At 41.9% G+C, this 27,459-nt stretch overlaps 2 protein-coding genes across 2 annotated transcripts in view; one reads left to right on the forward strand and one right to left on the reverse strand.

Annotated features, from left to right (window-relative positions):
- Positions 1–19,742, forward strand: part of LOC103365859 (cadherin-6-like) — a 70,560-nt gene extending 50,818 nt beyond the window's left edge. Inside the window, exons 7-12 of the mRNA XM_008293412.1 lie at positions 1,145–1,398; positions 7,999–8,135; positions 9,476–9,597; positions 12,349–12,466; positions 12,670–12,921; positions 15,313–19,742. Coding sequence (XP_008291634.1) covers positions 1,145–1,398; positions 7,999–8,135; positions 9,476–9,597; positions 12,349–12,466; positions 12,670–12,921; positions 15,313–15,815 — 1,386 coding nt within the window. The 3' untranslated portion in view covers positions 15,816–19,742. The remainder of the gene's footprint in view (positions 1–1,144; positions 1,399–7,998; positions 8,136–9,475; positions 9,598–12,348; positions 12,467–12,669; positions 12,922–15,312) is intronic.
- A 434-nt stretch (positions 19,743–20,176) lies between these two features.
- drosha (drosha ribonuclease III) overlaps positions 20,177–27,459 on the reverse strand; it is a 119,231-nt gene continuing 111,948 nt past the window's right edge. The window contains exon 32 of the mRNA XM_008293411.1: positions 20,177–20,602. Within this exon, the coding sequence (XP_008291633.1) occupies positions 20,472–20,602 (131 nt within the window). The 3' untranslated portion in view covers positions 20,177–20,471. The remainder of the gene's footprint in view (positions 20,603–27,459) is intronic.

Below are 27,459 nucleotides of genomic sequence, written 5' to 3' on the forward strand. Positions count from 1 at the left end.
TATGAGAAAATCAGCCAACTTCTCACTTGATTTGTCACCTCAGCAAACATTTACCGAAAGAGCTTATGATCTCAATCACTAGTTTCAAGACTTTTTGAAAACAGCATGATGCTAATTTAGTAAATTGCAGCCCCATTTAGAGTGAAATAGACGATAAAGCAGAGTATGTTGGGGCTATAGTGGGAATCACTGGTCTTTTATGTAAAGTTCATACTTTTCTCTGAAGTTTCTTTAATCTGTCGCATCAGAAACTTTTCAGAATGTCGCCACAGACACCAAATATAAAACTTGAACAGGTTGATAAGGACGTGAACGTAACAGACGCTCCTTTATATGCAAACGTCCTGAACTCCAGCTTTAACACGTCCTCAGACATTAGAAAAGCAGATGTTTTTTTCTTCTTCTGTTGTTCTTTCATCGTGTAGCCAAATGAAACACCACACCAAAGTGTCGCTCCACTAATCTGGCGCACTGATCTCTTCATTTAACAAAAAGACAACAGCACCGAAATGAACAGATGTCACCCCGCGAAGATCGAAACCCAACTTTGATTGATTGTTTCATAGCGCTGCGGTGTGTCTCGGATCGGGAAATCAGGCAGAAAAGCACAAACATCCAAGACGCTGATTGAAAAGAAAAAATAAAAACAGCGTGTTCTGGTTTGGAGACGGACTTGTGCGGTTAAAAACAGGCAACGGCGACTAATCAGATTCCTTACAAAGCCTGACATGAATCCTGTCTGCGCGCGTTAAGCCGGCCGCGTCGTTGTCATGTTGGTTTTCCACCAAAATGCCACATCAGTCACATTATTCAGCAGCAGTTGGCGAAATGTCCAATAAGAGCTCGGTTCTGGTCCGTGCGGCAGCCCATGTGTGTCCGTCAGCGGCCTTGTTAGTGTCCTTGAACAAGACACTAAGACCCTTCACATGTGCTCGTTAGACGTTCTGGAAGAGGTTGTCAGCTTAATGAATGAAAAAAAAAAAGGAAAACATCTGACCTCAAATTAAATGTGTGCAGGATGCTCGGAATGGAGATTAGTTCCCCCCGAAATCAACAGCCGAGCACGCTGACGCATGCAAATGTTTCAAAGTAAACAACAGGCGGGAGGAAGTTCTTCATCCGTCTCCGTGCTTTTGTTTCGCAGCCTCTGGACTTCGAGCGCAAGCGTCAGTACAGCCTCCGAGTCCAGGTGGAGAACGTCCACATCAACCCGCGCTTCTACTCCATGGGCCCCTTCAGGGACGAGGCCACCATCAAGATCGTGGTGGAGGACGTGGACGAGCCGCCGGTGTTCGAGCACGGCAGCTACGTGATGAAGGCCAAAGAGGACGCCGCCAGGAACACCGTCATCGGCTCGGTCAGCGCCTCGGACCCCGACGACAAAAACAGCCTCGTCAGGTATTTAACCGCATCTCTGATTCATCATCAGGGGTCTTCTGCTCGACCGTCTCTGATCAGCTTGGAACTTTTGTTTAAATCATAAACTGTGGATGTTTAAAATTGTCGCTTGAATGTTTTCGTCAACCCACGTTCAGCAGATTTTTCTAAATCTGAGGCCGTTTGAACCCCAACGTCTCAGGAGCTGTTAAAGATAAAAGCTGTTGTTTCTCATCACGTCATTGATTCAGAATCTGCAATATTGGATCAAACAATCATTGATTAAGGGTGAGGTGAAAGAGTGTAGAAGTCAACTCGTGTGTGTAGCTGCATGTCACGATAATACAAAAGAAAAACATGTAGAACAGTTTTAAATGTGAAATACTTCATCAAAAAAATGAACGTTCATAACTGATTGAGGCAGATATGACAGGTTGTACCACCGAATATAATCAAAATAGTACATATCTTCAAATTAATGTTTTTTTTAACCTTCTGACCCACTTTATAGGGTAAAGAAACAGACTGAACTGTCATCTATGAAGCTATCCGAGTCCATCTTGTGACTTTGGTTTATTACCAACCTATTCTGAATCAACGGCACGATGAGATCTTCTGTCTTTAATAGTTCCTGAATTATTGGCATTTAAATGTGCCGACGTGGGTCAACTGGTGGGTTTCTTTATTTACAAAGTGTTATCCCAGAAAGTATTTAATATAATATCTTTACACATACTGATAGTTTATAATAAAAAGAAAAAACATTCAGGAAAATCAGAGATGGTCGCACCAGAAATAGTCCCAAACATGTATTTTATTTTAAAGGTCAACCTTTTTGCAAAATGTGCTGCTACGTTTTAGATTTTGGGGTGTATTTAAAGGTATTTTTGTTCGTCTCAGTGCAGTAAAAAACACGAGCGTCGTCGCTCATTGATGCTCTAATTAATGGTTCTTTTCCAAAACTTTCAGCCACATCAGAATCTGTTCTTCTGTCTCGGTTTGTTCCTAAAAGTGCACATAGAAGTAATTGTTTGGCTGATTTAAACTAATCTAAAAACCTGTAACCAAACATATATATTAGACTGTAAACACAGTTAGCACATAAAACTTTCTGCTCTCTCACATTTTTCAGACCGTTCATAACTTCACACTGAGCAGCTTTACATATTTGAACGCATATTTTTGTTCTCGTGGCTGCCGGCAGCCGTTCGTTTCCATTAATGTTCACGTGGAAGGAAATTAAATCAGTCAAAGTAAAAACAATTAATGCCAACTTAACGCCCACTGTTAATGGTTGTCTTTTATCTGCGTCTCGCTTTCAGTATCATTCATGTTGACTCAAACCTCCGCCGTTCGGCGAGACAGACCAGCGATTTCAGACGTGGCTGAAAGCTCCAGAAAAGAACCATTAATGACTAATAACGCCCCGTTTTACGCTCTGTGCTGAAATAAGAGGTACAGCAAAGTCATTTTATGGCAGAAAGGGACTGTTTTCATGGAGAAAAACTTCTAAATGTGTCATTTTTTTACACACAGAGTAGATTTTTTTAAGGGTTAAATCGATGACCGGAGAGGAACCTTAAATTATTGTGTGTCAGGGCAGCAAATAACGATTGATTCTGATTTATGTGGCGTTTTTTTATTGTGTATCGATTAAAAAATACGGGAAAAAAATTCATAGTTTCCTCAATCTATCGCCCCAAAACATTTAGTTTACAGCAGAAAAAAGCAGATAAATTTAAAATAACTTTGACAATTTGGTCTTAAAAATGACTTCTGATATTAATAATGTGATCGTATCAGCTCTGACGTATTCCCAGATGGTGAAATATTGTTTTTTTAAATGCAGATAATAGAACATAGACTCACTTATTAACCATACTTAGTTATTGTTGAACCTCAGGACTCATTCAGAGGATAATCTCCAAACATTTGGCAGTTTTCACACCATCATAAATGTTCAAATTGGCATTTTTGTCCGAGCTGCACCGTTTGAGGATTTCTCCCCTGAAGCGTGATTTATAGTCCTGCCTTTGACCATTTATACTTTGTGTACTTCAGACTGTGACAGCGGAGTTTAGAGCTAATAAATGTTGTTTTTTTTTGTTTTTTTAACCAAAGAACACCACAACCCAGAGTGTAAACACGGATTAGTGGAGCTGTGACAACCAGAAAACAACATATGGCTCCGTTGGCACAGCACTGGCTCCTGTGTTTGCCAGATTCAATCACAGCCTTTTACGTTTACTTTAACACAAGCAGTTTCTTTAATTATCTTTGAGTAATACTGGAGTCGATGCAGGAGTGTAAGTCGAGCTGAAACAACGTGCAAAAAGCTCCACGACAGCTAAGATTTAAACTGTTCTCCGGTAACCTTCAGTGTTTTTATGTTGAGAGGTTTCCATCACAGCTCATCACCCGCTAATATCTGATAAGAAACAGGCCGTTACCATGCTGCAGATGCTCGTCGTCCTGCATGTGCACGTGTCTGCGTGGAGCTAATAGAGACTGGGAGACTTCCTCCTGCCAGGCAGCCTCCGGGCCTCCTCCTTCCTCTGCAGCAGCGCCGCTTTAAATGCCACAGGGTAGCTCCCTCCTTGATGATGGGCGATAAAAGAGAATGATATCATATTTGACACCTGCAATAAAGTGGTGGAACTTCAACCTTGAGAGCCAACTCCCTCAGTGCGTCGTAAAAATGAAAAAGTCGGAGACGGAGTCGAGCCGCGGCCTCGCGCTCTCGGCTGCCATTACTCCCATTTAATAGAACACCTGCATAATTTCCATTAACTAAGTTGTGTGAGTGAACTTCTGGCACGTTTCTCTGTTTAGCGGCGTTTCATAAACCGAACAGGAACAAAGTGTCTCTGCAGAGGCTCCGGTGTTTTTTAATGCTGTTTATATTTACGGCGAGGACAGATCCGGTCATGAACTCCCCAATAAATTATCGGTTAAATAATGTATTTAATGGGAGCTCCTGCTATTGGAATAAATTAGATAGATGTAATATTCTTATAGAGGAAGTTCACGCGGCGGCTTTTCCCTTCGGTACCTTTCAGGTACATTTCCTCATTTTGGGATGAAGCTGTGAAACAAGGCCAGAGTTTAGAATATTTATACGTTTTACCTTTAAAATAAGAAATCGGCAAAATTCCACCAATTATTTTAGACAGAAACTGTGAATTTAGGGGAAAAAAAGAAAGAAAATCAATGACTTTCTGCCTGTTTTTGAGCATATTATGCACGACTTGTGGTTCTGTCGGGAAAATCTACGTTTTAAAATCACAGCATTTCACCAAAATCACTTTATTCTACATGTTTGCACCAGATCCACTGACTCGGCTGAGATCTGTCATGTGTCAGAAGTTTTGTCAGTGAAACTAATAAAGAAGTGACGTTCTTAACTTCACACAAATAGAAAACATGTGAAGTAAACATGAACAACTTTTGTGTTCACAATACTCGTAAAAAAAATGGAATCTTTTAAGAGTTATTTGATTTAATCCTTGAAACTCCATCTCTGTCTATGAAATAAACATATTTAGAAGTTTAGGGATTTTTTTGTTTTGCTCCTGCCACATTTTCCTTCACTGTAGATTCATTTCTCACTCCAGTATAAAGTCCTGCAGCTCTATGGAGACAAGAAAGAAGAAGAAGAAAAAAGTTAAATCTCACAAAAATGTAAAAACAGACAAACAAATAACATTTTTTTCAAGTGCTCATGTGTCATTATTCTTTAAAACTGTAGTTATTTTACTTCTAAACGAGGGTTGTTTTTAACTATTTTTAGACCAAACCATCATTGAATGCATCAGAAGAGCCTCCAGATTAATCAGAGTCACTCGTTAGTTGAAGCTTTGTCGCATAATCACTTTAAGTTCCCTTCTGGTCATTGATTAAACCCTTAAAAACTAATCTTTTTGTATATTTCTACACATATAACTGATCAAAATAATCAGTTCTAGTAGTTTCTGGGTGTTATTTAAGAATATAAACCTTTCTTTCCATAAAACGGCTCACTATACCTTTTATTTCTATTTCTCTTGTCACATTTTTACTCACTGTCGGCTCGTTTTTCACGGCAACATAAAGTCCTTTCACGTCTTCAGAAACAACCGTGACTAGAAGTAGAGAGAACTCCAACACGTCTTGAATAATTTAAAGTTCCTCTCTGGTCATTGATTAAACACCTAAAAGCTCATCTCTATGCACGTTTTTTTCTTCTTCTAATAATCCCTTCTTAGCCAGATTTTCTCACCCGTAACTCCACACCGCTGCAGCTCCGTCTAACTTTGCTCGGGTCGGACCTCGGCCCTCCTGCTGGACGTCCGTTGACCCTTTTGTTCTCGGTGAAGCGCCACAGCGAGCCGGCCGGTCGTGTAGCGCGGTGAAAGGAAATCTGTCCGGTCTCGCTGATGGCTAACGTTTGTGTAACCCTCCATGTCCTTCTGCCCGGCCTCCCGTCCGGCCAGCTGCCTGCCTGCTGAGAGCAGCACTTTGGATGCCCGGTCAGGACGAGGAGCGCCGTTATCTCTCCGTCATTAATCAGGGGAAGGGTGAGGCCCGGCCGGCTGAATTATTGGGAATATTAGAAAAGCAATTAGTAAAGCTCACGGCCGACGCAGCTTTAACGAGGTTAGAGTTACTGTGGAGGCAGAGCGGGAGGGAGGGTTCGGATAAAGACGGAGCGCTGGAGGAGGATGGGCCGGGGAGGCGGGGGAGGAGGAGAGGAAGCATTCAGAGACCCGGTTCATCGTCTCCCCTCGGGGGTCTCCTTCCTCTTACGCCGACCCTCCTGATGCCTGCTACTCCATTAATCACACTGATGTATCGCAGGAGCCCTGGAAGCAGAGAAAAACAACACGACTGGATAACCTGTTGGCTCTAATGTGTGTGTGTTGAGAAATCCTCCATCAGCGTAGGACGGACTGTTCAAGGCGAGGAAACCTCAGGGAGCCACTCGTCTGGTGTTTCCAGGGCGGGTACTGATTATTGGACATCAGGAAAGAGCGATAACCGACATTTTTAACCAGTATACGTTAGATTTCACATTTTAACAGCATAAGATAGCAGGAAACCTTAATCTTAACCAGGCGTCTTCATTAAATATGTACAGTAGAAATAGGAGTGATGATGTCACAGCATCACGTGATGCTCAGTCTCAATCCATCCTGCTGTTCTTTTACTGTTCTGTCACTTAAATCACCCACTAAGGCCCATATCGTAAAGCATCATGGCTGCCTACGACGTTAGCTGTTGTAGCCGTGGTTCGTGCTTCTTGTTCAGTTTTTGCAGGTTTCATCTCTGCCAGAGAGACGTATCGCCGGCTAAAGCGGATTATTAAAGCTAGTCTCACTTTACGAAGATGCTACGGTGCTGCAGAGAGCGCTCGGCAAACCTCTTAGCGATAGCATTAGCTTAGCATCGTCTGCAGGCGCCAACAAGTAAACAACTCTTCTGTGTAGCAGCAAAACCGGCCGTGCTAATGTCAGAAGTAGTGAAAATGATTTATTTAATCTGTGATAGCGTTCAGAAAAATGATAAATACTGTCCTGCAGCGCCTTTATGTCTATTAAACCATCAGTTTCCCAACAAATACAGTTTTAATTTAGTTGTCGTGTCTCGATATCGTAATATTTTGGCTGATATGTGCACAAGTTTTTCTGCTTTCGGTCTGATTTCTGAGTTCAGCAGCCGATATTCGATTAGTTTTCAGCCATTAAAGTGATCGCCAGCTTTTTTTTGTAATTGGTTAATCAGTTTGAATCATCTTTTAAAGAAGGAAATGATTTTTTTGGTCTGTTTTTACACAGACTTAAGCAGCCAACGCTTCTCTAACGAAGCGACGATGAAACTTCCTCTGATGTCTGGCTGGACCGTCTTCTGCCTGCTCTGTCTTAACCTGCGTATATATTCACAAACAAATCTTCCTTTTCAGGGTGTCTTTACTGCTTCATGCTCTTTCAGCTGTGCACTTATGGAGCCTTCATGTTCAAAGCTTTAAAAAGTACCTCTGGTACCCAACAACCCTTAAATCGGAGTAAATGGTGTTCTATCAGACAGACTTCTGTTGTAGATTAATTTGGGGGAAATGAGAATCGAGCTTTGTTTTTGTATCAAGTAAAAAGAAAAATAGTTGGAGTTAATTTACCCGACTTCACATCACAATATGAAAAACGAAACATCGTGTAGTTAAACCTAAAACTGTGAGGAGACCTCGACGGCGCATTAGTTGTGTCAGATGTTTCAAAGGCAGATTTGTGAAAACTTGGCCGCTTCGATAACACGGAGGCTAACTGAGGAAACGTTTTAGTGATTCCTGTAAACTGAGCTGTTTAGAAGCTGTAATTAACTCCTGCAGCTCATTTGCACAGGTAGAAAAGAAAGCAATTTTGTTCTCTTAAACAAAGCTGGCCTTTGTTTCTGCTGCATTGATGCTAAAATTAATCTTTTTTTTCCCCTCCTTTGTTCGTTCTCGTGTGGCGTGAACACCAGACGGCTGACAGATGTCAATCAGCGTCACTCACAATGTCAATTTAACCGCCGGTGAACGCCCCGGTTCACACCTGCAGCCGTTTCCCCAACACGAGTTCACAACCGCTGCGTGTTTTCTCTGTGCAGGTACTCTATTGATCGACGCACGGACATGGACAGGGTGTTCAACGTCCATGCAGGCAACGGGTCAGTGTTCATCCTCAGGGAGCTGGACCGCGAGGAGAACGCCTGGCACAACATCTCCGTCATCGCCACCGAGTTCAGTAAGTGCAGCCGCCGGGACGGGAAGCAGACGTTGCCGTTCGCACCTTTCCTCCTGCTCTGTCAGAAACAATTGGATTTCTGGAGTTGACACTAATCTCTGAATGCTGAACTCAAGCTGTGGCTGGTCGCTGCTGTTTGTTTCCCAGACCCGTGGTGGTGTGGGCTGTGGGTTCTCCTCACAGTTCAGGCTTTCTCAATTCGATGCTGGTTCTTTGATGTTACTGCAAACTTGCAATTTCCAACTTCAGATCTTATTTTATCTGCAAAATCAAATATTCACGCATACAGGGCCTGTTTATAGTATCCAAAACATTCACTATATTAGATGCACCTTCAGCCTGTGTAAATAAGTTTTGTACATCTGGATGCTGTAACTTTACCACATTCTTCTATGCAAAGCTGCTCAGGTTCTCTCAGGTTGCACAGAGATCGTGGTGAGCAGAACCTTTTCTTAACTCCAGCCACAAATTCTCAGCTGAATTAAGCTTTGAGCTCTGACTCGGCCACTCCACAACATTCACCTTGTAGCCTTTAAACTGTTTCTGTGTCTCTTTGGCTGTTTGCTTCGGGTCATTTTCTTGCTGAAAAACAAATAGTCTCCCACGTTGGTCAGGTCACCCTTTACAATCCTCCTCTACTTTGCTGCATTAACTTTACCCTCTACCTTCTAGGGGCTCGTCATGATGATGCCACCGCCGTGCTTTACAATACGTTTGTAATAATGTGCAGTGTTTGGTGTCCGCCAAACTTTGCATCTAGTCTGATGGCCAAAAAGCTAAGTTGTGGACCTATCACACCCAGTAAGCTTTTCCAGCTGACTTTAGAGTCAACTCCAATTGAGACTTATTTTTCCAACAATGGTTTCCTTTTTGCCGCTCTCCTTTAAAGCTCTGACTGGTGACGTCTCCCGTCTAAGCCGTTGAAGTTAAGAGGAGTCACAGGTGTCTTGGTGGCCTCCTTCACTCGTCTCTTTCTTGCGCAGTCACTCAGTTTTTGAGGGTCGACCTGCTCTCGGCAGATTTAGCCGAGCGCTATATCCCTTCCGTTTCTTTCTCTGGATTTAACTGTACTTTAATTAACCGACGCTACCTTGTAGATCTGAAATCTGTTTTCACTTGTTTTGTCAGTGAAGCTTCTCGCAGAGATATTTCACGTTAGTAACAGCGGCTCGGGAAAGAAAACACTTTTGAATTAAATAAGTAAGTGCTGAAGAAAAAATAGTATTCAGGTATAATTAGTTTGCTTGGAGAAAAAAAAAAAGTAAAGGGGGGCAGAGCTGCACACATGTACGTGTAATTATTGGTGTAAACTCACTGTGTCCGCCTTTTGTGTTTCCTAGACAACCCACGACAGATCAGCCGGGTGCCCGTGTACATCAGCGTGCTGGACGTCAACGACAACGCTCCAACATTTGCCACCAATTACGAGACGTTTGTGTGCGAGAACGCGAAGGCTAATCAGGTTGGTTCTTACCAAGCGCAGGGCCGTCGTCATGGTTTCATCTCCACTCCTTCGTCAGGATCTTCTTCCAGTGCAGTGTGTAATTAACAGGCCTCGGAGACAATTTGTGAACATGTCCTATGGATTTTAAGCTTTTACATATTAGAAGGGAAGAATTTCACAACTCAGGGCGATGAAAACAGCTTTCAGAACACTTTCTGCATCCGAATAAATTGAAGAAGTTGAGAACAGATCCACAGTCAGAGTGTCACACAACCACGCCGGTTATTTCTCCCAAGACAAAGGTGGAACAACACATCAGACATAAAAGTATTTTGTGCTCACAATCAGGTCTCCAGCCAAAAAAAAAAAAGTGTTTAGTGGTCACTGAAAATAGGACGATGACCCAGCAGAGCCCTTTTAACATTTAATCAGTGGACCAGACGAGCTGCAAATTAGTTTTCACCTGTGAAAATTACAATTTGACATGTCAAAATGTTAATTTATATACACACACACACAAATCTGTGTAATTATAGATACCACTGACTCCTTTATCATTAGTAATATTGATCATTACAGATAACCTTAATTGAATTTTTGTATTTTGAAAAAAGAACCGTGGCTAGCCGAATCATTGCGTCCCAATAATTGCACTTTGGAAGCATCAACAAACAATTTAAGTTGGGATGATGATAATAAACTTATTTGTGCAGCAGATTTAAAAACAACGACGTGCTTTGACAGACAAAAGTCAGACAATGAGGCCAGACTTTGGCAAAATGTGCCAACATTAATGAACACAAAAGTGATGAAACCTTAAGACAATTATGTCGCCCTAATTAGCTTTATTCATTTTGGATCACTCAAGGTATCTGCAATGACATCTAGACTGCTGGAAATAACATTTTAAACATCTTAAATTTAACCCTGACGAGCTGTAAAGTGAACTGAAGAAATCTTAAATATAATTATGATTAGTTCAAATATAACTTCCTCTGGTTTTAACTGGAGTCTAGACATGTGTGATTAAACTCTTAGTATTCTAGTAATCTGCAGTAAACATTGCCATTAGCAAGATTAAATGACTGATATATTTAATTAGAATTACTACTCGTCAAATTACATCAAGGGTGTGTCGACTTGTAACTAGTTAAAAAGCAGTTCTTGATATTTACTCCTGTTGAAGGACTTGACAGAGAGCCACAATTTCCCTAAAACGTCTGTTCACTGCTTTACATTCTGACACTGGACATAAATAAGGTGGTGACAGAACGATAACTGACATATAATTTAGTAAAAACAGCAGTGTCATAGTCAAGAAATAGTGCGTTTCAAGTACAAAAGGTATCATAATGCTAAGCTAAGATCGCTAAATCCCAGAAAAGATTGAAAACTGCAACAACCTAAAAACCATCCTCTGACACTAGCAGTCTCCAACATGCTAATTTGTCAAATTTAGACTCTTGGGAATAGAAGTAATCTACATAAAGAAAAGGTATTTGGTGCTTGTCTGTTCAGTGCTGGAAGCCTCGTTTGTGTCTTCGCACACCGTCAGACAAACTCCCGAGGTTTAACACTCGTTAGCGCGCCCTTAACTATTTGTCTTTACGAATTCCCCAAAGAGCGAAGGATCCCTTTAATCTGAATAAACAGCCAGGTTATTTATCACAGCGGCGGATGTTAACATTAATGAGCTTGTACTGTGGATATCTTTAATTACGTGGTTTACCGTCGGAGCGACGACATCACCGGGAGAAAATTAATCACTTTAGCATCACTGATTGTTTGAAGTCATTGTAGGCAAAGTTGTCAATGAAACACGCTTTGACTCAGAGGTGGCCTGTCGTTTAGAAAACATGCAGTACCTTCGTTTGCCAGGTGCTTAATTAAGTGCATTATTAGCTAATGACAGTCTCGTTTAATCACGCTGTTCCATTCAGAAATGATCAGTTTACAGCTCAGCCAGGCTAGCATGATTAGCTTAGCTGCTACTAGCATCCTCGCATGTAAACATCGGTCTGAGGGGAAATCATCCAGTTAAATAGTTAAAAAACGGACGCAGACACAGAGTCGTCTGTAGACACAAACTCTCTGAACCCCCAAACAGTTTAGTTTCTGCAAAACTACCTATGTTTAGCCAAAACATCCCAGAATTTTTGTCACGTAACTGTTGGTCCCAGCTGAGTCGCTAATGGCTTCACAGTTGCACCAAGGAACGCAGAATTTTACATTTTTTAAAGAATCTAAAAAGAGAGACTTTGAAAACTGCCTAAAGTCAGACATTCATGGAACCACGTAAACACTTTAGAATGAAAAATAGACGATATGTATATCTATAAATATACAGCATAACACTTCAAAACAATCTCACGTTATCACATCCTGTACATATTGCATCTTTCACGTCAGCTGGAGTAAATGTTCGTCGTCAGTGGGTTTCAGGTGCGATCTAGTTCATATAACAGTCGCCCTTTAGGAGGTGGGATTTAATTTAAACACTTTTCTCCACTTTCATCGACCCTCTTCCTCCACGATCCTACAGCAGCACGTGTTTTGGCAAAATACCGTTATTTTAAACTTAGTTTTGGTTCAGTATTCCGATGCAGATGAGTAGTTCAAGCACTGTCATAAACTTGAAAGTCAAACACTTCTTTCTGTTTCTGACAAACGCTGTAATTTTTGTCTGGTGTGTACTACTTTGGTGTTCAGAGGGTTAAATATGTTCTCTTAAAGTTTCTGTGTTAACGAGCAGCGTGCTTCTTGTTCCAGAGGATACAAACCATCAGCGCCACGGATCCCGACGAGCCGCTCGTAGGACATCGCTTCTACTTCAGTCTTGCACAGGACGCTGCAGGAAAAGCAAACTTCTCTGTCCGTGACAACAAAGGTAACAGATTCTCAACTGATGAGCTTCAGTCTCCTGTAAAAGGTTCCCTTTTGGGATCCTTGCATGTTGACAAACTGTTTGAACCGTACCGTAGATGTTTTATTGATATTCTTTTTACCTCACAACACATCCACACGACACTTTGAAATATTCATGCGGCTTATTGATCAGTGCATAGTAACTGGATATTGTGTTGTTGTCAGACAACACGGCCTGGATCCTGACACGCAGGAACAGCTACAACAGCCTCCAGAAGAGCATCTACCACGTCCCCGTGGTCATATCCGACGGAGAGTTCCCCATGCAGAGCAGCACCAACACGCTCACCATCAGAGTTTGCACCTGCGACCGCGAAGGCAACATGAAGCTGTGCAACGCCGAGGCGCTGACGGCGAGGGCGGGGCTCAGCACCGGAGCCCTGGTGGCCATCTTGCTTTGCGTCATCATCCTGCTCGGTGAGTGCAGACGGCACGAGGAAAACATTTGTTGTTCCAGCTGAGTGCTATTTAACCAGGGAGGCTTCACTGACAATAGGATTTGCGAGCTTCTCACTAAAGCAAAGCAACCTCTGGCAGGTGTTGAAGAGACAGTTTTATATTTCGCTCCTTAATTTGATTTATCACATCCTGTGGGCGGATAATTCTGCCAGTGACCACAGCTGTCTTTTTAATTTGATTTTAGCAGCAAAGATCTACAGCATCTCAACTGGCTGAACAGGACACCCTGCTTTGTGATGGCAAGATGACTATATTGCATAAAAACTGTTGCCTGGTGCAGTTTGAAAGGAGCAATATGGCAGATTTTAAACATTAATACATGGTAAACAACTGACTTCTTTGTAAAGACAGAGTGGAGTAATAGTATCCTTATTAGATCACAAGGTCACACTTTTTCTGTATATGTTTGTGTGCATATGAGTCCCTCCTTTGAAAACCGTTGACCCTCCCTGTATTTAAAAACCCAAAGTGCAGTCCAGCGTTGCCCCACTGCCCCCAAAACCCAAATAATTTTTTGCTTAGTCCAGATCTTTCCGTCTGTTTCATAACATTACTAAAGTGAAAAAGACAGCGACGTCAAAGAGAAGTAGAGGAGAGCTGCAAAACAGTCGTAGAAAACACTGAAGATTGTGTGTATGTCCACATACGTTTCTTTGTCTCCAGTCATTTGGTATCTGATGATACTGAATGCCAATCTGACACTAATTTCCTAGATAATACACACAGTGACTATTGTAGATTAGTTGTAGTGCCTTGTTGCGCCACAGCTAATCCATTTCTCTCACCATTTAATACTGCAGTGACCAGAGGAGGCGAGCAGAGGAGTTACCTAGTAAATGGACAAAGTCTTCTGTAATGCTTAATGGCCAGTGCATATCTGTTAAATCAAGCAGGGATTATCTACGTTAGTGTTTTCTACATCCAAGTGGCATAAATAACAGGTGTATTTGTTAAGAAAACGTTCAAGTTTACAAAACCTGTGTGAGACTGGATGTAAACAAAGGATCGAGCTTTGGTTTGTGCCAATATTAACCTGTTAAAAACTCTTTTGGGCACCAGCTGAACACTGGACTGCATTTTCTCTTTACCAATGCGATGCAGGAGGTCAAGTTCGGTCTGTTTAAAGCGTAATGAGGGCTGAAAGTTTCAACGGGAGGGACTCGCATGCACTAACATGCAACCAGGGGACAGAAGAGAGTATGACTTAATTCTCTGCTAAGAATGCAAATACTCTACTGTATCTATACGTTTTAGATTAATAGGGCAGCAGGATCAGCTTAGAAAACACCTTTCCTACCTGTTCTGTCAGTCTTAACACAGTATAGATGCTTCAGCTGTACTAGTCAAGCCTCAAGGACTTTCTGCAAATGCAGAAAAAACTTTATCTACCACGGTCATAACACATCATTACATCTGATTTCTTGGACGGGAGACACGGCTGTAATAACTGTGTTTTCCGTGATTGTAGAAAGGCCGGTATACAGTTCCACCACTGATTCCATGTTTGACTTGCAGGGATAGTTTGTTCGGTGGAGTGGATTGTATAAGGTACTTACTCATGGTCAAAGTGTTGCCTACAGTTGACCAGACTGAATAGAATAATGTTACCTTGCCGGCAGACAACCCTTTTTGTATTTGTGCGCATAAGTGCACCGGCGCCGTGGACTGGATTACCCTGCTGATCTATGAAATAATACGGTATGTAGCGCACGTCTGTGTAGGAACACCAAAGTTCTGTAGATAAACTGTAGTGCTAAAGGACGGGGCTGTCTGACGGCAAGGTAAAGCGGGAAGAATATTTTAAATATAGCGCGCGCTTAAACGGCTATTGATTTTCTTAGGTGTCTGAAATACATTTTCGCTGCTGACCTCGTTCGCTGCTTAGCTTCACTGCCAGCGGTCCTCTCTGCTGCTTCAAACTGGGGGCGTGTCGATCTACTGTACATCTGTGGATAAGTACCCACACAAGCCCACTTCAAAGAACTATTCCTTTAAGTCAAAGAGGCTGGGTCACCTCGGTGCCATCACTCACATGTCATAATGCTCCTTAATGGCACAGGAATTGGCTTTGGAGCGCACACACTTCATTCTGCTGTGTACTTAGACCGGCCTCCTATATGTTCTTAAGCTGCAGTGGCCCTGAGGAGGGAGGAATACATAATGCATCCTTGTGGTAGCAGAGGCTGTTCTACAAAGTCAGACAAAGTCCCTGAACATCAGTGAACACTCATGCACCATCAACAATTCCCCCTGGACGGTCGCCGGCCTTCAGAACAAGGAGAGGGAGCAAAGAAACAACAGCAAAAGTCACCAAACTCTCTTTATTTGCTCTCTTTGTTTTCCCCGCAGTGATCGTGGTGCTGTTTGCTGCCCTGAGGAGGCAGAGGAAGAAGGAGCCTCTGATCATCTCCAAAGAGGACGTCAGGGACAACGTCGTCAGCTACAACGACGAGGGCGGCGGCGAGGAGGACACCCAGGCCTTCGACATCGGCACGCTGCGCAACCCGGAGGCCATCGAGGAGAGCAAGCAGCGGCGGGACATCGTTCCCGAGACCTTCTACCCTCCGGTCCGACGGCCAGTTCTGCCCCCGACCCGGGACAATAACGGGGACGTGAGGGACTTCATCAACCAGAGGCTCCAGGACAACGACAGCGACCCGACGGCGCCGCCTTACGACTCCCTGGCCACGTACGCCTACGAGGGCAACGGCTCGGTGGCGGAGTCCCTCAGCTCCCTCGAGTCGGTGACTACCGAGGGCGACCAGGACTACAACTACCTGAGCGAGTGGGGGCCGCGGTTTAAGAAACTGGCGGACATGTACGGGGGCGACGACAGCGACAGGGATTCCTAACGAGAGCCTCGGCACACAGACAGGGAAGTAACGTAGAAGACTTTCGGGCAGTTCTGGTGCATGTGCGGCGATTTCAAGGACAGACAAAAGAGCTGGGTTTCGTCCAAGCGCTCTTTCGCCGCCTTCGATCACCACTCATCGTCCCTCCGGTGACCAGACGTAGGCTTTGTGTGTCCAGTCCGTGTTAGTTGCGTTTTTGCGAGGGCACAGTAAAAAGAGACTTTGTGTCGAGACTTTTTTTTGTGTGTGTATATGGGGTGTACACGAGGCCCAAATATATCTATACCGATATTTTTTTGTTTTTGGTTTCTTTTGGTTCGTTTTCTTCCAAAGCTGCCTGTGACGGACACGCTCAGCAAGCAGTTTTGTAAACCAACAGATATGCCTATGTATTTTTCAGTGTTTCTGGGACAAAAACATGCTGCATATTGTGAGTTCTATCTTAGCTTGTGTATGTACGGTAATATGATACGATACGCTGTACAGTTGTTTTGTTTTTCTAGGGATTTCTATCTTCCAAACGATCCCCCCTTTTCAGCGACGGCTGCCTCACGTTAACCACCGTTGAGTTCGAGCCACGGGAAAAATCTCGTTACCGGATCGGATGGGAGAGGAGCGAAAAGTGGCGAATGTTCTTTTGAAGCCGCGGTTAGAGGATTGTGGGATTTGTGGCTACAACAGACGCACCACTTTGTCATTTTTACAGTATCTGATTTTCATCTCCGCACAGCTTCGAGCGTCCGCTGTGAGTCGAGCTGAAATACCAAATATTTCCTTGTTGAGCTGAATGTCGTCAGAGCAGTTTTTCTTGAAAAGTGAAGTACACAGCAGTATTATTTTCTACGCTACAATAAAGATTCCAGGCTCAGTTCGAGGACAACACTGATCTCATTGGCCTTTTTTTTTTTTTGCTTACAAACGTCGGAGGATCCGTGACGCCGCTGAGCTTGAAACTACAGCATCACATTAGATTAAACATGTCGTGGATAGTTGCCGTTAAAATTCATTATGCGGTTTTTATTTTCTTCCCCCTTAAACAGATCATTTTATCTGTTCCAGCGATGAAGGAAAAACAGGATTTAAACGAGTGTAACAAGCGGCAGAAACAACGAACACTTCGATTAACATCCAGACGTGTCCAATCCGATTCTGTCCGTCTGCAAAGCTTCCAACCTTCATGTGACGAAGTTCAGCAAATGAATAAAGAGAGTTGCCTTAAATGACAAAATAATCTAATCTACACAACGACAAACGGCCTACAGACTAGATGTTCTGGATTTTTTTCCCCCACCCCTCAAGGTAATAAAGTATAACTGTACTACATGACCTTCCTTACTTTGAAGTTCTTACTTTTGGGATAAAATCAGGGTGTCGATTGCGTTTTTCCGATTCTGCTTATCGATTCCGGTTCTTAACAGCTCTCACCACAACAGTGAAATCTTCCTTTTACATTGATTATTATAGTAAAACAGTAACAGGAGGCGTTTTTCCTGCATCGACTACTGTTATTACCACTGTGTGTTTTCTTGATTTTAGTCACAAACTTTTACTTCGGGAACATTTTTAACGTACGTCTATTATAGGGTGGTATTGGTACGTCCATCTTCCAGGGAAACAAACGCTTAAAAAACACAGTAATTGCATTCATTCGTGTAATTTTTAACAACGAAGGTTTTGCACAGCCACAACTCATGAGCCACTAAAACCAATAACGTAACGTTCATCTGCAGAATACGTGCATGTAAGGAAACGTAGTCCTCCAAAAGAAAGTAGTATAACAACAACTAAAGGAGTATAATCAAGGGCGGTAATGTCAACTAGAGGGTTTGTTATGAAGAAAAGTTTGGCTCTAAGGGCATTAAAGTTACTGTAACGCCGAACAGTTACTGGAAGTCTCTATGTTGTGTTTACAGAAGAGAAATAAAGAGTCTCTCTTCGTGTAATGTTCTTCCCAGCAGAGTTATCTGAAGCGCTATTTACCGAAGATAAATGTCAGCAGCAGAAACACAGCTAGATAAAGTAACGACGGTGGTTTCTTGTCTGTTTTTTTGAAGACTGCGATACTGTAATCGTCCTCGTAAAGGGTTTGTTTAAAGTAGGGGCTGCAAATAACGATTTTTTTCTCAATTAATTGATGTCGTTGGGTCAGAAAATGGTGAAAAGTCGTCGTTTGCAGGAGCCCAAGATGGCAAATGTCTTGTTTTGGTTCCACAACCAAGCAAGATATTTGGTTTACTGACTTGGTTTTTTATAAAAATGCCTTCACTCAATCCAACTAATGATCAAAGTTGACAACTGATCAAGTAGCTCTACTTTTATTGGCCACCAGCTTTCGTGAATATACGAAACTATATGTAACAAAATCAGCGTGGCTTCCTCACAACAGCTCATGTGTTGCTGTAATCAAACCACACTTACAGGGTGGATCTATAGGGTCTATTAAGGAACCTGGAAGCTGAGAATTTAACCTTTTTTGTGAAGGTGAACCGAGAATAACTTGACCGATAAGCAGAATCGAAAATTAAAACTTCTCAATGGGGACTTTTGTCGACGCCCAACCCGACGTAAATCTACCCTCGTTTGATTTACATCCCGAGAAGGGCTCCGTCCGTCTTTCCCGCACAGTGGAATGTAAAATAATGTACCATAGCAGCTCAAACGTGCCAAAAAAACAAAAAGAAGAAGCGCCAGTATTCTCCGTTACAGTCATTACTGTAGCCCCTCACATGTACCGTACTGGTCCAAACGCTCGGGCCTCAGCCGGCTGATTTCCTCTGGGACAAACAGCCTTTTCCATAAAGATGCTTATCGAGGGGGCACCTGACCTTTGAGCGAAGTGGAATTAGGTTCTCAGACCCAGAAGGTTTCGTCCTCGGCTCGGCGAAGAAGGTCAGAGCGTCGTCCTGCAGCGAAAACACGAATCTGAGGAGCGGGCTCGGAAAACAAAAGAGGACGCGAAAACGATTCTTTAAACATTATCAAATTACTTTTGGACCTCCAATAAACAGCTTGGAAAGGCAAAAATAAATAAATAAAAAATCAAACAAGCCGTGGCCTCACTTTAGCAAAAGGCCAGACTGTGAGGAGGCTGACATTTATCAGACATTTCAAGCAGTAATAGCCAAACACAATGACATAATTGCCACGTTTTATTTTTTCTTCCTTTCTTTCCATCAGCCCAATAAACAAGCCAATTGATAAGACAGAGAATTCTTTACGCTCGTGTACATGTGTTCCCCTTGTTTTGTTTATTAGCCTGTTGCCGGAGCTCCCATTGTGTAAAGTGGCCGTTTTCAGACTGCGGCGGCGGCGGCGGCGGCGGCGCTATGATAAGCATTTAATGGGTTTAAAAACCCTTCAGTCTAAAAGGAAACCGCTTCGCCGCCTCGAGGTGCGACGTGAGGTCTCAAATGGAAATCGACATGACAGCGGCACTCACCGAAAGCAGCTCCTTCTCTCCGGTCGTCACCGTTTTCCCGTCTTCACGCGGGGTGTCAGCGTATCGCCATTACCGAGGCGCGCTTGTGTTTTCCTATGGAGAGCGGAACTGCCTCCCAGCGTTGGCGCCATGCTCGGCTGAGAGCAAAACAGGTTTTTGTTTTTTCTTTCTTTTTGAGGCAACTAGATGGTGACACTGATGTCCCCTCTTCCTCCCTCCTCCCCTCCCCTCCACCACCTTTATTCTCCGGGTACAATAGATCTGTGGTTGTTGGTGTGTAGACTCGGTCGGGCCTCCGAGGCCTCGACTCCGCTACGCTATATTATGTTGGTGACAAATGTGGTCGAGCAGTTGAGTTTTTGTCGATGTAGAAACAAACTTCTGAGAGGTCGTGGTAGTGTAACGGGGGCCATCCATCGATCTGCTTTGTAAACCGTGATATTTTGTACTGAATATTTATATGACACAATTAAACATCTTTAAAAATCCGCTGTCTCTGTGAGGTTTTCTCCGTTTCTTCTTCTTCGTCGAGTTAAGACTGTAAATTTTTATCTAAAAAGCGCGACAGGCGGCTAGCGGCTGAAACCCGTCTCGCAGGTATTTTATCTCCGAACAAATCTGAGCATAAAAGAGCCGACTCGGCGTGTCAGACAGTTATTAATATGACGTTAAATAGCCGGATCCAGAGGCGACTGAAGCTGAGGAAAATTGTTAATTAGACAATCTATAATTAAGATCTGTTCGACAGCCAATCGGATTTAGAGGGAGGTTAAAAAAGAGAGAGAGAGAGAGGAGAAAAAAAAATCACATTTTGATTATTAGAGGATGAGTGGCAGATGTGAGGCAGATGGTGACACTGGAGTGGCTGAATGTAATTGACTCAGTGGTTCAGGGCAGGATTACAATAAAAGAATAAATCAGATTGAAGCTGGAAATCTGCCTCTTTATTTACTTTTTTTTGTTTGTTTTTATTATTCTAAACATCTTTCTGTCACACGTTGAGGTTCTGCTTGTTTAAAAGTTAGTCTATGTTTAATGACCAGGCGACAGACGAACTTAAGGCCGCACCGCTGCTGATTCTGCTCGTCCCGCTTTTATTTTGAAAAGCCGTGGACAAGCAGCAGCTCGACTTCACCTTGAATCCAACTCCTGTAAAAAAAAAAGTCCATCATCAGGTCAAAGTTCTGGCTCGGTCCCCCGCCAAAATAAGAGCGCCGTCACTTCCTGGCCTCGTCCGCCTCGTCGGTCTCCTTCTCCTGCCGCTCGCGCTCTCGTCTCATCTCCTTCAGCTCCTGCCTGTATTTCCGCTCGATGAAGCGCTTCTGATGAGCCATCTGTGGGAAGTTATCTGGTTGCGGGGCAGAGGGGTAGAGGGGCAGAGGGGGCGGGGAGGAGGGAACAGGGGAAAGTCGACCAAGGAGAACAGATAAAGAGGAGAGAGGACACGGGGGCAGGGGGGTGAGGAGACAAGGTCAGCTTCCTGCTCGGGAGTTTGCATCGCGAGTGTCACGCTGTCACTTTGGTCAGACGAGCCAAAGCGTCGCAGTCGCGATTAAATTGCCCCTCGCGTCGTTATTTCATTAATAATGATGAAGGAACAAGGAATTAGACAGGCCTTGTTTGGTTTCAGCACAATGACTATGAGATCTGATAACATAATTACAAGTGAACATTTCTAAATGAGATCTGTAATAAGATGGTGCGCTGTGACAGCGGCTAAAGAACAGACATGGCGGCGTTCAGACCAGCACGGATCGACTTCACCGAGCTCCTTAAGCAGCAAGAAAACTGCAGGAAAACAGGAAGGCAGCTTTGGGTTGCAAGAGGCATTTAAACATGTTTAAATACTATATTTTAGAATTTTTAAGGACTTGTTTTTTTTTTTTGTTTTTTTTTTTTACATATTATACTGTGGATTGCTTTATTTATTTATTTTTTTTTTAGAACATACTATATTATGACATTTCTTTTTTCTTTTTAAATACTGTTTTTTTTTTTTTTTTAAATCCAATACAATTTTTACTATATTAGCATACTATACTTTAGAATTTTTGAAATATACTATACTATGGCATTTTTAGATAATACTAGACTATATTTTTTTATACAATACTATACTATTTTTTAAACATTTTTTTAAATAATACATTCTACTTTTTTGTTTTTTACAACATACAATATCCTATTTCTTTTGAAATACTATACTATGACTTTTTTTTTAAAAATTACATGTTTTACACAATACCATTTTTACTATTTTAACATATTAGATTTTTTTAGATATACTATGACTTTTTTTTTTAACATAGTATACTGTATATTTTTTAATTATATATATATATATATTATACAATACTATACTTTTTTCCTTTAAAAAATACACACATACATTACATACAACACTATGACTTTTTTATTTCAATACTATGTTTTTAATACAATATTTTTCTATTTTAACACATATTTTAGCTTTTTGACGTTTAAATCAAAAACTACTGGAACATTTTTTCAACATTTCAAGTCTTCTTACATGTTATATTGTAGCTTTTCTTAAAAAATATAATATATAATACTATTTTTTTATAAAATACTACACAGATTATTATTATTATTTTTTTACTCTTTTCAACACACTATATTCTTGCTTAAAAAACAAACAAACAAAAACAACTATACCTTTAAAAAAAAAAAAAAAAAATACCCTATGATATTTATATAACTTACTGTGATAATTTTGGGACCCAGTATACATGAGACATTTTAATAAATACACTGACTACGAGATGTGTTAACAGAACTAGAAGTGGACATTTGCACATAACGCGGTTCAGCAGGCAGCAGAGTAAAACCAGAGACGTTAACATCCAGAGCAGCTAAAAGCTCCTCCACCGCCTCGGAGCTGCTCGTTTCCAGACCTCGTTTAAAGCTGACAAACGCTCCTACTTGGCGTTCAACCAGCAAAACTGCAGAAAAACATGAATGCAGCTTTTAGCCATTAGTTTCTAAAGAGAAGTTCTGAAGCCTCGATTTGGGTTTTCTGCTCGCTGCCAGCTCGGCTGGAGCCGTTTCCAAATCTGGTGAAACACGTCGAGAGCAAACAAGACGAGAGCCGACGAACAACTGAACTAGTGAGAGAGAGAAAAAGGTTTCAAAACTTCTTTCCACAAACACGGCTTAAGAGAAGTTAATATTTATCCGTCATGTATTTTCTATCTGTGAAACACTGAGGTGACGCACTGAGAGAAAAAAGGCAAACGGCAGCAATAATTATGAGAACAGGAGTGAAACTAAGGAGGAGAATGAAGGAGGTAAAGGTGAAGATCAGGCCGGTCGGCTCCACAATGTTCACGTTCAGTAAAGAGAAGCACAACAGACGGGTTCTGTTCGACAGCTTTTGGAGCTTCAGATGTTTTTAAAAGGTTCCAACAATGTTAGAAACAAGCAACAGAGTCCCGTCAGGTGTCAGCCCAGTGGCCACTGAAGCAGCTTGTTTTATATCACATTATACTGAGGATGTTATTTGTTTTTTAACCTGCTACAACAGGACACCTTTATAACATCCTAGGCTATGGTTTTATTTTATTTTTCACATACTATAATTAACATTTTTTGATGCTTAAATTACCATAAGTTTCTATCAAACACACTTTTAAACCATTAAATTACCTCCATCCTAGACTATGACAGTTTCATAAGCAGAGTTTATGTCTTTATATGTTTCTAACATTTTATGCTTAAATAAAGACCAGAGTGATGATTTAAAATAGTTTCTAAACTCACAAATGAGCACAAAATCCACCAGAATTAGTTAAAAAAAACGTCAGTTTCCTCTGAACCAATCAGCTTCCTCCAGCTCTCTGGTTGTAATCTGGCTATTTGTAGCTCGTTTCCCATCAAGTGTTTACGTCGCTGCGTCACTTTAATTTAAAGCAGCACACATGGCAGCTGCTCGCCGGGTCGCGTCTCGTTTGACGGAGCATTTTGTCCACTCGCTGACTGTCACCGTGAAAACTCACACAAATCAGACGGCTCTGCTGAACGGAGAGGACTCAGACTGTCCTACACCTGAATAATAACTATAAAAAAAAAAAGAGAGTTTTTCTAACAGCTCATAGGTTTTATACACACTGAGCTTCAATAAACATTTATCTGCTTCAGTCTGAGCTGAAGAGGCCGTGAAAGAAACGTAGATTTATAGAATTAAAACTAACCGAAAGCAGCAAAGATATCGGATCACATAAAACAGGTCGTCATCTTTAATATGTGAGTGTAAATGTGTGAAGTCTGTCTCTCCTGGTGGAGATCCGTTGATGTCTTCAGCCTTGTTTTGTCACATTTTTCCATCTGCAGCCACAAAAACTAGACAAACTGATCAGGAGACCTTCAGTCTGGATGCAAACATCCAGACTTTATCCTCACGCTGGGTTTAAATGTTCTGCCCAATGAGGCCAAAACAAGTCTAGACGCCCCGTCTCTGTGCAGATAGCGTACGTTACCCCGCCGATAAACGGGGGGATTTAATTATTACTATTGTCCCAGACGCCGGACTCGCCGCTGATAAAACGGCGCCTCGGGGGTTTGTTCGACTCTCCGCCGCGGATGTTGTGTTTTTCCCGAAAACGGTCGCGTCCACGGTCGGAGGGTCGCGCCGCGGGAGGAGGCGTCAGAGAAACGGTTGTCACGTGTCGCCGGGACGCATTAACCATCTGGGTGGTGTTGAAGCTCCTGTCTGGTGCTGATAGGAACTCAGACACCACAACGGTTTGGTTCAGAGAACGGCTCATGGGAGCTCTGGAGAGGAGCAACGCTTTAGCTTCTATGGTTGGTTCTGATGGGTTTAAACGGCACGTTGTCTTGATAAAAAGTCACTAAAACGACCCATTTATCAGAGCCAGAAACTCTACAAACAGACAGAATCATCAGCTTTGATTTCTATTTCACACTATACCGGGAGAACATTTACTTTCTTCTTCTTTTTTTCTGAGGTATGCAAATATATAAGAAATGACGACTGTTGCTGTTTGATCTGGACTTTATTCTACATGTCACGTTTGAAAAATTTGCCAAAAAAAGACAGTTTTTTCTAACCAGATTCTGCAAAAAACAAAAAATTCTGCGTTTTTTGGTTCAACCACGAAGCCGTCAGTGACTCAGATGTGATCAACCATCACGTCGTGAAAATTCATGAACTTTCACCTGAGCTGGGTTGAACACGGGAAGGACACGTGTGACGCCTCAGGGCAGCAAACACTGAACCAGGTTCTGTTTTAAATCACATTTAAAGCTGATCGTTAACAGAAAGATTCACAAAAACTAACCGGATGAAATTCATGTAACTCGCTGTGGAGGTGGAGCCTAAAAAAGTCAGAATATTTAAACCTGACTGAAGGATGGAGATGTGTGTTCTGAGTGGATTCTAGTCGCTGTCGTCAGAAATCTGATCATGAAAACATTAATTTCTTGCATTTTGGTGAATTTTTATGAACATTAAATTATGAATTTGAGCCTTTTGAAAGTCTTTAGTTGTGTAAAATCAAGCTCAAGGTTGTGGCACCGTTAGAAAACTAAACCGGTTTCTTCATGTTAAGTATTAGAAGTGTTTCAGTAACGATGCTGTCGGTTGCAAATTACGGATAAAATTGTGCTTTTCTGATCACCTTAAAGTGTGCAAATGAAAAGACTGTAGAGAAGTTCTGTTTTACAGACGTGTCTTTGCTTCAGGCTGCAGAGCTGAAGCCGACCACCGTGAGGAGCTTGAAGGCACAAAGTCGTTTCTGATTGGTCACGTTTAATCACGGCCGTGCAAACGAGGGGAAAAAGTTAGAAGTGGGGAAATCTCGAGCATGAAAAGTCACATTTTCTCTTATTGCACATGTTACTTACAGGTTTTTTTTCTTTTTTAAATATAATTTAAGGCACTATAAGTTCGCCACAATGCACTACAGACACTAAAACGTTTATCCAAAGTCGTGTCGTCAACATAGAGGTTCAAAAAAATGTGACTAGAACAGAAACAACTTGAGGCTCAGAGGCTTAAACACCGAGTGGAACATTTATCCGCTTAAAAAATCTCAAAACTCTCTGTTTCAAGGTTCCCAAATTCAAGGTTTAAGGTGGTCAGACATTTCAGCGATGTCACCTTGAGCTCCGGCAAAGTGTGTTGAAGTTTTTTTTACTATTTTCTGGCAGTTTGCTGACTGAACCCGTAATTGGCTTCGGCTCGAGTTTAAAAAAAAAAAAAAAAACTCCAATCTTCAGCTGATTGTCAGGAGGAATTGGCCACGAGCAGCTAAAAAAAAAAAAAAAAACTGGCCGCCGTGGTCGTCTGTCGCAATCAAAATTCAAGCAGCTCGTATGGTAAATGAAACACTGGCAAGAAAAACCTGCAATTTACATATGACATGTGTGGCGCTGGTGAATAGAGGAAGCCTAATGTATTCTTCCTCCTGCAACACTCTAATTTGTCATTATGGCAACAGAGAGGAAAAGTGCGTGATAAGGGCAATATCCTATTAAAAAAGAGAAGAAGGATCAAAAAAATAAAGAAAATCCTAGAGAAAGAACAAAATAGGGACACGCATGCATGGACGCACACACACACACAAAGTCTATTTCAATACGCTTTCGGTGAGTAAGCAACACTTGGTGGGCCTTCGGAGAGAAAACTACATATTGCAGTTAAAATATGGAAATCACCAGCGTTTTTCCCTGAGAGATGACTGGAGAATAACCCACTCGACAGAGAGAGGAAGAGGGGGAAGAAGAAGAAGAAGAAGCAGCTTTGGCCATTTACATTGTTTAACATGCAGAGGGATCGTCAAAGAATAGGGTTTAAAGAATACACAAAGCTTTTGATTTGTGCGGACTGCGGTGAGGACGCTCCGCTCTGCATGCTGATCTGGTTGCTTAAGGTGTTAACGCTTTAACCCCTCTCTGAGGCCTCTTCTCTCTCCCAACAACGCTCCCTGTTGTTGTTGTTGTCGGCAGCTGGATGCCGCCACAAGAGATCAGCTCCCCCCCCTTCTTCTGCTTCGTCTTCCCGAGAACATACAGTGTCCTTTCACTCGGCCGATCGCTATTCATCCGGAGACTCCATCATCCAGCGCGACCGTACGGCGGCGCCGGCGACGACGGGATTTCCCCGCTGTGCCAAAGGGCAAACAAAAAAAGACCAGAGAATAGAGATCCTGCACGCTGCACTTTTACTTCTCGCCTCTATCCTTTCTTTTTTTTTTTTATATCCTCAGATTAAGGGGGTTTAGAGGAAGCTGAGGGGAGAATGGAGTCCCCCCTCGGAGCTACTCGCCACATCGAGCCTCCTTCCTCCCCTCATTCAACAGATATTGCATTGTTTGAGAAACAAGCAGCTGCAAGGAAGAAAAAGAGAAGAAACTAGCGACGGGAGGGGGCTGAATGTCGGGGAGAGATGGGAGACTTTAAGCAGACGGCGTGCTATCTGTGAGGATGAATGATAAACGGTTGAGCCGGTTCCATGTATATTTGATGTGGCCTTCGACCTGGAGGTGGTGGAGCCTCCTGCACCGCCGACTCCTTCCTGGATAGTTAGTGATATTATTTTTATGTTTGGGGCATCAGAAGAACAGCATTTAGCTTCTTTTAATGTTTGTCAGTATACAGGAAATGGTGATAAATGAATCTGAATTACTCGTTATTGATGTGTTGTCTTGGGTGAGAAACTTAAAAGAATCACTTTATTTAAAAAAAACTAAAAAAAAAAAAAAAATAAAACCAGACTCTGCAAAATAATAAAGATTCTGTGCTTTTTGGTTCAACTATAACCCATTAGAGACTTTTCAGCTGAACTGCAGGCTGTGTATAGAAAAACTAAATGTAAGTAGAGAAATACTGATTATTTGAAGTCACTGTTTATTTTGTTGTTCATGTTAATTTTTATTTCATTTTTTTCAAATAAATAATCAAAGAAATTAAACTTTTATTGCTTCTTTTTATTATTATTATTATTATTATTATTATTATTATTATTATTATTATTATTATTATTATTCATTATGTCCTAAACAGATTCTGCAAAAAAAATAAAATGAAATAAAATAATTCTGTGCTTTTTTTCACATGGCAAAAAATCCTGAACTAGGTTGAACTGCAGGCTGTGTTTAAACAGAACAGATGATAGTATTATGTATGTTATTATTATTACTATTATTATTATTATTATTATTATTA

The sequence above is a fragment of the Stegastes partitus genome, unplaced genomic scaffold (assembly GCF_000690725.1).
Source record: "Stegastes partitus isolate 25-593 unplaced genomic scaffold, Stegastes_partitus-1.0.2 Scaffold885, whole genome shotgun sequence".
Lineage (NCBI taxonomy): Eukaryota > Metazoa > Chordata > Actinopteri > Pomacentridae > Stegastes > Stegastes partitus.